The 12,494-nt window shown below is 35.9% G+C and overlaps 1 protein-coding gene across 2 annotated transcripts in view; it reads left to right on the forward strand.

The window, feature by feature from the left end:
- The window catches only part of ldah (lipid droplet associated hydrolase), a 39,463-nt gene extending 32,932 nt beyond the window's left edge, over positions 1–6,531 (forward strand). Inside the window, exons 6-7 of one of the 2 annotated variants that reach the window (XM_084097548.1) lie at positions 1,751–1,833; positions 4,627–6,531. In XM_084097548.1, the coding sequence (XP_083953674.1) occupies positions 1,751–1,833; positions 4,627–4,818 (275 nt within the window). In that variant the 3' untranslated portion in view covers positions 4,819–6,531. The remainder of the gene's footprint in view (positions 1–1,750; positions 1,834–4,626) is intronic. The other variant, XM_084097549.1, reaches the window with a different exon arrangement.
- Positions 6,532–12,494: the final 5,963 nt, after the last annotated feature.

A 12,494-nucleotide genomic window follows, 5' to 3' on the forward strand; every position in this document is an offset into this window, starting at 1 on the left:
ATTACTTGCCTTTTTAGTATGTGGCTCTCAGTCTTGTGAAATGTGTTAACAGTGCTGGATGATATAGTACACGGCCATGATTAATATGATAGCATTAGAGCCGTGCGGATGTGTGATCATACCCACACTTCCTTTTCACTCAGTGGAAGCAAGTCATTTGAGGAGTTTTTCCTTACACACACACGCACACACACACACACACACACACACACACACACACACACACACACACACACACACACACACACACACACACACAGATGCTTTCTTCATGCACCCACACACACACACATGTACACACTTCCTCCATAGTCTGAGGGTGAACAATCATCAACAGAATGTCCTGATGAGAAAGGATATTAACACATCTCTTGGCCAAATGTTTGGCCCGCAAGATCAGGATCAGTCTCTTTGAATTGTTGCCAAGGGCATCAAGGTCAAGCAGCTTGTATTTGCTTATGAATCTCAAGATTGTGTGTGTGTGTGTGTGTGTGTGTGTGTGTGTGTGTGTGTGTGTGTGTGTGTGTGTGTGTGTGTGTGTGTGTGTGTGTGTGTGTGTGTGTGCACTCCTGGTAAACCCTACATCATGGGGACAGAATATCTGAAATCCGTTTTTTGGTCCCCATGAGGAAAACAGCTTATAAATCATACTAAGTGATGTTGTTTGAAAATGTAAAAATGCAAAAATAGGTAGGCTTAGGTTAGGGGATAGAATATACAGTCAATGGAATGTACAGGCATGTATATTGGAATATATACTTGGAATATAATGTATGGAATATATGGAATGTCCCTATAAAACATAGAAACCCAACATTGAAGTTTTAATTTGTTTTTTCAAGTTTTATTCAGATTAATTCATTCAAAACTCCTCATTGTTTCTGAGGCAGATATTTTTGTAATCTAAATCTGTTTATATATATAGTATAGAGCAGCAAATTTCTTGAGCAGCAAATCAGCATATTAGAATGATTTCTAAAGGATCATGTGACCTTGAAGACTGGAGTAATGTCATCACAGGAATAAATTACTTTTTTATTAAAATAGAACACAATTACATTAAATTGTAATAATATTTTTTTTCTGTTTATACTGTAGTGATAAGTGACTTCTTTCAATAATATTTTACATTTTAACACACACACAAAAATATATGTATGTATGTATATGTGTGTGTATATATATATATACTCACCAGCTTCTTAGTTTGTGTTTATTTATTTAGCATATTTATAGTGTTTTAATAAACCCTCTTTCCACCAAAAAAAAAACAAACAAAACATACACACACATACTCACAAAAAGAAAAAGAAGTATAAAATCAATGGCATTTCTTTTAAATATCCGCTCTGCAAAGCCTGCACGTAGAGACCTGGGAACACATCATATGAAACTTTCACAAACGACATACGTCACTTCAGTGCACAGAGTCTGAACCCTAAATCAATGACATCATTGTGCATCATTAAACTGTTAGTAGGAGTGTACATCCAGTAAATATGAACGGGAACAGATGTAATCCTCATGAACTGGTTGCTGTTTCCGTGTTTGTACGAGCACTGGCCTTTGAGGTTGTGCCGTTTTTGGATGTGTATTTAATTTTGATACTCTGCATGTTTAGTAAACCTTGCAGTGGCCGATGTGTAATGCAAATGTTTACAAAGTTCTGTTTGCACTACCTCATTTATTGCAATTTTGTAATATGCTAATTCACATGTCTGTCTCTGTTGTTGTCTCTTTGTCTCTACAGCCAATGGTATGTACATGGGAAGCCAAGAAATGAGACTGGTTGTAGAAAGAGACAACGCAACTATTCGTCAACACCTCAGCAAGGTAATAAACAGTAGATTAGAGTGATGTACCAAATAAAAGCGGGACATGTTCAAGACATGGCCATTTTAAATGAGCCTTTGTTTGGGAATCAATTCTATTAATCTTAATAAGATAACTTTTTAGTGATTCATTTCACATACGAAGGAAGGAAGGATGGAATGAACAATATTTAAAGTGCTGTTTGAATAAAATGACAGTATAGACAAAATGGTGTAATCAAAAATGGTGTAATTATGCACATGTCAGAATTGATCAAGTTACTTTAAACAAACTCTATTCCCAACAGCCTCGAACTGATTTGTGGCTAATTCAAGAACATCTGTATCCTAAAATGTATCTTATGAGATGTTGCGTTAGTCTATCACTCTCTCTATAATGCATGTTTTATTATTCAGTCAATATACACATCCAGTCTCTTCTAGAAATACATTAAACTATGCATTATATTTAATATAAATAAATAGTACAATTATGTTGGGATATTACATTTCTCAAATAATTGAATATTCTATAAGTGATAAATAGCCAATAAATGTACTATTTTGTCTAAAAATAAAAATAAACAATAATTTCAATTGCTAGGCATCACATAATAATGTACAGTATGAAAATGCATGTTTATTTTGAGATTGGCCAAATATGTTATTAAATGAATAATGTTTTTAAAGATTGACCTAAAATATAGCATGAGCATTACATGATGGCAAAGGTAATCTAAATGTTAAAAAAAAAGTGGAAAAGAGCATGCACAATTAAATATGGAAAATCAACTGATATATCGCCAATATTGTCTGTGGCCAAAATGTTGATGGATCACTTGTAGATGACTGTAATAAGTCATCTTATTAGCCAACAGCATTGTTCCCCGTTGTTATTTGTTCTTACTGAAACAATCAGATGACACAGCTTTCCTTAATTTCCTACATATTAAGGGCGTTGAACAAACCTCTAAACATGTTAGACGCAGATGAAACCCATGCTGACTAACCCTCAGAGAGATGATAACCGATCAAAAGATATCAGATCTCAAAGCACGTTCCTCCAACCCACCCTTCCGTTTTCTCAATGGAAGCATGGGCGGAAGAACCATGTGTTCCTTTCAGTACTGTGGTGTGATGCAAAGCAGAGACTGCGTACACATGCTCCTGATGGTCTATATCTGTCATCAGTTAAAAAGGTGATATCGTCACCGCTCTTAAGAGTCACATACTCGAGGCCTGCTTCTTATGTTACCCATAGCACCTCGACTCGAAGTAATTCCTGGTCAAAGCTTCAGAAATTCTGAAAGCGAGTCTGAAAACCGATCGAATGTTTTCCCGGTCTGATCTTTTAGCATCCCACCCATAATTCCATGGAGGAAGGAAGCTCTACTTTTTCCTCCGTGTCTCTGACTACCATTGTCTGTTTGTCCGTATGGGTGTCAGAGTACGTGGCATTCTTTGGTATCGGCTTCGCAGTCCGTCTCGCTTGCCAATAGCGATGCTAGAATAATTTTCTTCCGAAAAAGCTGAAGGTGAAGACAGGAGGTCATATGTTTAAACCCCTCTCAGCCTTAAACCACATGCATCTGACTCCTCTATTAGATTTATGGGCTGTGGTGAAATCGATCAGGCCGACAGATGTAGAACCCATCATGATTAACTGGTACAGTCGGCAAAGGCTATACATTATGCAGTTTGTCAGAGAAATCATGCAAAGCAGTTGACAAGAGAATTTGATCTTTCTATTGTGTACGGCTCTCGAGGTCTCACCGATAAATAGCCTTTAGAAATCTGCACGGGTGGTTTTTCCTTTCACGTTGATGTTATTGGCATCATTCAGCCCAGGTTACGGAAGCCTAACTGAAGGAAATACCCTTCAAGTGTCCACACCGGTGTCTGACGGGACATGGTGGACGTAGCGGATTTAATGTCAATCTTTCTTATATTTTGTTTTATTGAAATGCAATCTTAATTGTTTTCCCATTTGGAATCCTCTGTGAAGTTCTCAGTTTGCTCCGCCTTTGTTAAAGACTTTCTCCATTCTGCTTTATAGATTTATGGCACATGATGAACAGTCTACTTTGATGTTTCATCTGCCAAATGATATTTGACTGATCATACCTTGTTTTTGACTAGGGCTGTCAGTTTACTAATTATTAATAATTAGTACAATTAATTATATTAAATAATTACCTATTTACTCATGCCCCTGACCCAAACCTATTTTATTTTATTTTTCAAGATTTTATTGTATTATAACGTTATTGCATTATATATTTATATTTTATTATTTTATCCTATTTTTTAAATAAATTCTTTTAAAAAAAAGATAAATTAAACAAATTATCTTTTATTATGGTTTTCTCTAAACAAATATTCATTTATGCAGTTACTTAGTGTTCATAACTTAATTCATTTGATTAAATCTTTTAATTATTTGACAGCCCTAGTTGAATTCTTTTCACAAAGCAAAAAGTTTTAGAGCTTTTAATGATGGTTTGTGAAATTATGAGGTGAGCTGAGGAATATGAAGGAGCACATACTATAAACTCCAGTGGTGGTCTAAGTTCCTATGCAGATCAAATGGGAGGTCTGCTACTTTTGTGATTCTTACATCATAGATTGTGCCTTTAAAATAAATTATGGGGTTTTGTGACACACAGGTACTAGCTTTCTCTCAAATGGATGTCAGAAAAAACTGAATTGTTGAAGCTCTGCTCTTATTATGATGCATGGTCATAGTGGTGAATCCCACATACAGTGTGGGAACCAGCCTAAATCATTTTAGGTTTGTCTTTTTTGTCTTTTTCAGCTTATTTTTTACTATGGAGCTACGGACCACTGGTGCCCTGTGCAGTATTACCATGATATCAGAAAGGACTTCCCTGAAGGGGACATTCGCCTGTGTGAGAGGGGCATCCGGCATGCATTTGTCCTGGATTCAGGGGATGAAATGGCTAACATGACGGCTGAGTGGATCCAAGACGAATTGAGGACGCTCTAACTGTCAGAATAACATTTATTCAAATTTAATGTCTATCAGACAAATCTTCTAACTGAGCCCCATGTGTGAGTTTTTAAAAAAAAGACCATTATTTTAGAATGTAAGGCTAATTCACACTGAACCAACAGATCACCAGATTACAGTATGTCGTCACTTGTCAAACATTCCATGACCCGACAAATGCCAAATTAAGATGTTCAGTCGGTGTCTGTTGCCGTTGGTCGGCGTGTCGGTGCAGTGTGAATTCCATGGTGACGTATTAAGCATATCACGTGTCACGATGGAGCTCTATGACTGATATATTGGTGAGATTTCATTTTTCCTCAAAATATTCATAAAAATGTTAATAGATTGCGAAATATATGATCATTTAATTCTCAAATATGTGCAAAGTAAATGTATCTTGTCCTTCAACTTTTCAGTGTATTGCATAAATTATTTATTTTTGTGGAAATCTGTAATTTTCCAAACTTGACAACCAGACAAGTCACTTAAAGGTGCACTGTGTAATTTTTAGCTGCATCTAGTGGTGAGGTTGTGAATTGCAACTAACAGAAGTTACGGTGGCCGACAGGAAAATATGTTGTCGTCTGAGACGGCAGAGAGTAGCCAGTTAAGCAATAAGGTTTCTTTACAAAGATAAATTAAGAAATTAGGTTTACTGAATTATTCAGTAAAACGATATGTTATTGCAAATATTATTGTTACTTGTTAATCCTTGTGTCAATGTTTTATTCGCTGACTTTAGCTAGCTTCTTTGCACGAAGAACAACATAGTGATGAAACGCATTTGTCCTTTTAGAGCTACTGTAGAAACATGTTGGCGCAAAATGGCTATTTCTGTGTAAGGGGACCCACGGCGTATGTAGATATAAATGGCTCATTCTAAGGTAATAAAAACATAACGGTTCATTAAGTAAGGTCTTTATACACCACTGAAAACTTAGTTATGTAAATAATATTGCATTTCTGTCAACAGATCCTCCTAAATATTACATAATGCACCTTTAAGAACAAGATTCTTGTATACAACAACAGCCTGGCATGACGATGTTGTCCTCTTGATGGAAAATCATTTTTTCAACATAAAAAATTACATAAAGTTATTTTAGAATAAAATGTGAAAAAAACACAAAAACATCAGTAAAAAAAAACAATACGTAATGTAAACTATACAGAAGTATAGTTTAATTAAAATTGTTAACAAATACGTTATATTGTTAATAAAACATTTTGCAATTGAATCAATAAAAGCTTGTAAAGAGACATTGTCCAATTTTAGAATTTTTTGCAGTTGATTTCTGTCATTGGGAGAGAAATGTTGAATTTCTATGTATTTGCTATAATCATTTAGTATAGTTAAATTACAAATTACAATGTTGATTGTCATGAATGAAATGTTTTGAATATTCAGATATTCAGTATTTGAGGAGGAAAGCTTTTGCTGAATATTGCTTTACCATCGTGTATCACTTGTGTATGATCTCTTGAACCTTTTCTTTTTGGTTTTTCAATGAAATGTTTTACATTTAGGACGTTACATGCAATTTGATTTCTTTCTGAAGAGAAATTGTATTAATATGGCAGGAAATGCCTGTACTAGCATGGACCACAATATTATGAATTTTAATGAAACTTGGGCTGACCCTGCTGGTTAAAGGCAGAAAAATTATGCATATTTGAGCGGTCTCCACATAAATGGACCTCAACATTAACCCTGGATCATTTTTATTCTCTAGAGTGCATCAGCAGGATTCTGGAATAGTGTTTTACCTGTAAAGCTGCTATTCTCTTAGCTTGAGACCAGTTTAGATTCTTTAGGCCCCAACTTGGCTCCGGACATATCCCAAGAGTTTGCTTTATGGTGAATGGGGAGCCAAAGCGGGACCTCTTATAAGAAAACCCGGCTGTAGGTTTGTTCTCCACTTGCATGGTTTCCTGGGAATTACCAAGTGAAATATTTTGACAGTTTACCTCAAATGCCCAGGGACCCGTAATGTTATTCAGTCCTCTAACCACCTCAGTCAATGTAATGAAACATCAAAACTTTTATATTTTACTCTGATGCTCATATTCAAAGTGATGTCGTTTCAAACCTGTATGACTTATTTTCTTAATTTCTGAAGAATATCCTGTCCACATTTTAAAGGGATGGTTCGGAGTAAAATCAACCTAGGGTCCTTTGCACCATGACCTCGAGCCAAACACACACACACAACACTTCGAAAAAAAAAAAAAAAATTCACTTGCTTTTCCCTTACACTTGTGAGTTTTGCAAAGGACTTTTACGGGCTTTTCCCAAATCACGGAAGTGACCTCGACGTCCGGGTTAGCGGTAGCATAAGCCATCAGGCAAGTGTTATTTAAATAAACTCCTGATGAACTTACAAACTTTCCAATGCCTCGTTTTATGAGTACAGAACCTATTTGTACTACTGTAGAAGTGTGGTACCATTCCAGGCTTTATTACTGGGGTAATTTACGAGATACATCATAGGATCCATTAGCGCCTGCACTAAGCCATCCGGCTGATATCTCTAAATAAGCTCTAACTTTAATAATGTTCGACCAAGGGAAAAAAATGGGACTGTCAAGCTCCAAAATTAAAAAAAAAAGCACAATAAAAGTATCATAAATTGATCCGTATGACTCAAGTGCTGTATTCCACGTCTTGTGATGGAACAGACCAAATTTTTTATCATTATTCACTGAAAGAACTGAGAGAAGTGATGTCCAATTCCTGAGCAAATAATTATTTTGTGTCAGATCTATCAAATCAGTTGATTCTGAATGATTTGTTTGCAAATCAGATCATCGCATTAAGTTTAACTTGATCTTGTTAAACTGGTTAACAGCCCACCAGAGGATGGTTATGAGCCAATAACCAAATTTTACTCTTCTTCAAAACATTTGGAATATATTGCACAAGTCATTTCGACGACTTTTTTGATACTTTTAGGGCCGTTCACACAGAATGCATATTTGTGTGGTTGTGGTTTGCTGTAAATTTATTTGAGTGACAGGTTGTCCCAACCTCACACCAGTCACAAGAGAAGAGATATCGCTGCAAGAGGGACGGGAAGTTACTTTGATTAAAGATTACGAGGGCACATGAATTGGGCATTTCTAATAAATACTGCAATATTCCAGAAAAAATAAGAATGAACCATTTTGATTTCATTGTGACTTTAACTTGACACTGTGAAAAAGTAGCGGTACAATGGCCCTTTTTTGCATTTTGGAGCTTTCATTATATGGGAAAAAGTGGCAAGGAAATTCCCCCGAGGGCCACTATGATGACAGATATTTCTTTAGAAAAGGCTTTGGCACAACACCACACAGGTCCTCAACAAGTACTGACACGTGGCCTATTCACACCAACTTGTTCAGTTGATTTGAAATCTGTCGTCTTCAGTACTCGGCAGAGATTGGCGCATCTTGTTGCAGAGCGGCTCAGCAAACGGGAGAGTAAATATTTCCATCTGATCTGTTTCCCGTTCTCTCTGAGAGTCGGGACTCTCCGTGTAAGCCCAGGTCTCTTTAATCTTCCTTTCCAGCCTTCTCAAAAAGAATGACAAAGCCCCTTAATTTGCTTATCCTTGATTTAAACCAGGAGGCAGGGCTAGTTAGAAGGAAATGGAGTAATCCTGCCCGGGTGGATTGAATTGTGGCAAAGCAAACAAGCTTTACTGTTTTACGTCTCCAGAGTGGTTTGGGTTCTCTTGTGGTGATGAAGAATCGTTCCAAAGATACTCTGGTATTTTCCTGCCAAATATCATCTGCGATAGATCATTTTCTTTCCCCCTGGTCTTTGTTATGTTTTGTTTTGACATTGCAATAGTTGTTCTTTGTTCCCCTCTCTCCCAGTTTTCGTACCAACTTAACATCATCTGATACGCTCTGATGGGGTTAAAATTGAAATAGATCTTTTCTACTAAATGTAAGCCTACTGTATTTGGTGCTGTTGTGAGATTTGTCTTCCAAAACATAATAGCAGCACAGATACTGTAGCTATTTCCTATTCATATATATATAATTCAGGTCCTACATTCTCCTTCAATGACACAAACTTTGAGTGTAGGAAAAGCAAACAGTGCATCCCATCCCACAAGCCTGCTCTCACGGGAGTATTGAAAATGTTTTTCAGGTTGTGTAACTTACAGAGAGCCAGAATTGTCCCCAACGGTGGCCCATCATTGCTATTGATTCGGTTTGGGGGAATAAGATCAGTTTAAATACAGTATTTACATTAACATCTGAGTGTAATAGTGGAATCATGCACTTTAAATAGAAGTGAAACGAAAAGTAAAATGAGCAGAAATGTATGAAAATGAAAAACGCACTAAAAGGCAAGCTAGACAACCCTGAGTTTGATGCAATGAACTGCCTTTGCATTCAGCTATGTTAAAAGTGCTGATAACCATGAAAGCAGAACAATTACTACTTTATGAGTCTTTAGTATTTTGTGGGCGCCAGTTTCATATACGTTCGGTGTAATGCTGTATAATGCATATAGTATTCAGAAGGGACACATGAAACAGGTGTGACATGTTTGGCAAGCTGATTCCCCATGTTGGAAAAGCTTTATGAAATGGTAAATGCCCAATATTTTGAGAAAAGACATGGATTTTATTGTGCAGTTCTAGTTTAAGTGCAAACCAGAATGTATCCTATTAGAAAACCCCTAGATAATTGCATGCAATCATGCAACAAAATTGACATATTTAGCCTGTTTGATATGTAAGTTTACAACATGCTGGTCATGGAAATGAGATTAAAAACTTTAAAAAAAATTAATAATAATTATACACCATGTTAGAAAATATGTAGTAATGGATAAATGACAATACGTTTTTTTGTATCATACTGTATTTAGTATATTTTATATAGTTTAAATATATTAATTGTAATATGTGTTTTAATTTTAATATACATATTTCGATAAATAAATGACAAAAACATTTTTGAAAATATTTAGCAAGTGAGGAATGCGGTCACTTATTAGCCAACTGAAAATATATATTATTTTTTTTAATATTTAGTGTATTATTAAATGTACTATTTTATATAGTTTTTCAATCATTTTTAATAAAATGCTATCCATTCATCTTTAAAAATAGCATTAATACCCACTTCCAAGTGTCTAAATGAAAGATTCAGGCCAGTGTTACTACAGAATCTGACTATATTTGTCCCAAAAAAACATTTGGATGTCAGCCTCATCATTTCCTCCATCTCAAGCTGTCTATCAACTTTTTGACCTGAATGAGATTTTATATGGGCCAAAGTGGCTCTCAGGAAAAGACATCTGGACAGATGTCAAAGTCTGGACACTGCAATGCTTTTTTTGGTCTCACTTGTGATTCTGCGACATGATTCAATAAAAAAGAAACAAGCGTGTTTAAAAAGATCTTTCCTCTCATAAAGAAAAACTGTATCCCCTCTTGTCATGGACTCCAGGCAGTTGTTCAAATATTTGGGGGTCAGTGTTCATTTAAAAGCATCCCTAAAAAATGGACTTGGTGAGGGGCCACCTATTCTCTGTCTCTAATAATTGTTTGATATAGTGTATTATTGCAGTATCTGTAGACTCAACAAAGGAAATATTAGTGACCTTGATTCAGATTAGTTTTGCTATCCATCAAAAACAGATTAACAGACTGCATAAATGTCTTTGAATAAGTTATCTCTGTTACTCCTTTTTAAATATTGGAGGTATTGTAATAAAAGTGAGTGATGATCCATCTCCTCGTTGCTCTTGCATCATAACCTCTGGACAAGTGCTCAATGGCAGGGCACAAAGTCATTCATTTCTAAAAAAAAAAAAAAAAAAACTCCACAGAGACCCTCCACACATTAGCTTTTCCTGGAGTTTAGCACACAATGCCACACGGGTCCCCTACCAGCGCCGGACAATACCGTATCCCCCTCTTCACCCCGTGTTGTGTGGAATTTAGAATCACCTGGAAACTTCCTGAATACTTCCTGGCAAAAAAATGAGACAAAATACAAACCCAATAATGATTCCGGAACCGTGGGTGAGTCAGACAGTCACCGAAGGTTCACTTTCATGTGGATGTCTGGGAAAGAAGATTTGCTGCGGGAGTGTTTTTTTTTTTTTTTAATAAAATCATCTGTACAAAAATGACAATGCAATAAAGAAGTATGAAAAGATGCTAAGTGTGTTTACTTTTTGCTTTTTAAATTTAAATTTGTTTATATATTTTTTTTATACATATACTAATAAACATTATATCCCCCAAAAAAACAAGAAATCAATATATTGCAGATAATTTACAATTGAATTATGTACAATTCCTTATCTAACAGTATACATATTCTCACATACACAGTGCATTTAGAATAAAAAATCAATAATAAAAGACATTCTCCCTTTTTACGATTTTTACTTTAAAATGATCATTTTCGCAGCCAATACATAACTCTAAATGCATTAAATTAAGAAAAGCGTTTTTGGCATGTGTACAATAATTTACACTTATATTTTAAGCCTTTGTTCTAGTGAAAAATTAAATTAAAAAATCAGTCACGGCTTATTGTCCCCCCCCCCCCCAACATATATTTCCCCTGCTTTACAGTAAAGTAAACCAGATATCGGTGAAGGTAAGTTAACATTGCTTAGCACTGATCAGCATGTATATCCGAGGGGTGCCAAACCTCTCAACTGAACCATGACAATCCTGCAGGCTTTGCATTCATTTCTCTGAGAGCACTTGGCATGCTGAATTGAAACTCCTTCTCTACTAAATGTCTCCTAAGGCTTTTCACTTTAGTAAAGTAGCGAGACACAGCTGAAGTAACCCATGCAGCGCTTAAGCTGATAACCTCCAGACCTCCGAACAACAGAAGAGGCAACGGCACTCTTCATGCCTCTTTATCTCCTTGAACCAAAGATGGCGCCCCGTAATGTTAATCTTTTCCAGCTAGGTGTGAGATCACGATCGTGCCAATAGTGAAAGAAAGACTGCTTATAAAAAGAATCAAATTGTTTGGAGAAACTGCCTTGAGAGGAATTAGATTAAGGAGCAAGCACATACGGTTGGGAATGTTTACAATGAGAGGAGATAGAGACCCCTAAAGAGGGATATTGCTTGAATTATCCTTGACTGGCCAAATGTAATTAATTTGTTTGTGTAGGTTTCGAAATAGATTTTGCTTTATCTTTTCAAACAGTCTGCAGAACAAAAACAGACCAGCATGATTTGAATGGGAACTGAAGAAATATTGTGAGGCATGAGCATTTTTGAAGAACTGCCTTCGACATAATTTGTTTAAAAAGAAATGGTAACTTAAAAGTTAAGAACTTATTTCCACCAAAGTATTAAAAACAATCAAAACAACAAGCTCGTACACCAACAGTCACGACAATAATGTATCGTAAAACCACACAGGATGTTTTCTTGAGAATCGCACAGATTTCGTGCCATTATATTGTTCTGAACTGCGCAGATGCTCTGGCTAATTCTTCTGTGGTCTGTTGATTTAGGAATGTAACTTTCATAATGCCACCATGGACAATTTAGGTGATTATCATTCCCATACAGTGAGACCAACATTGATTGAGGGGAATTACCATGGAGAAATGTCAAAAAAGAAAGAAAAACAGTTGCTGTTATGAATTAAAAATCTACTTTGTATTTCTTCATAGAGGAAAC

This window comes from Abramis brama, assembly GCF_963993115.1.
Source record: "Abramis brama genome assembly, chromosome: 21".
NCBI lineage: Eukaryota > Metazoa > Chordata > Actinopteri > Cypriniformes > Leuciscidae > Abramis > Abramis brama.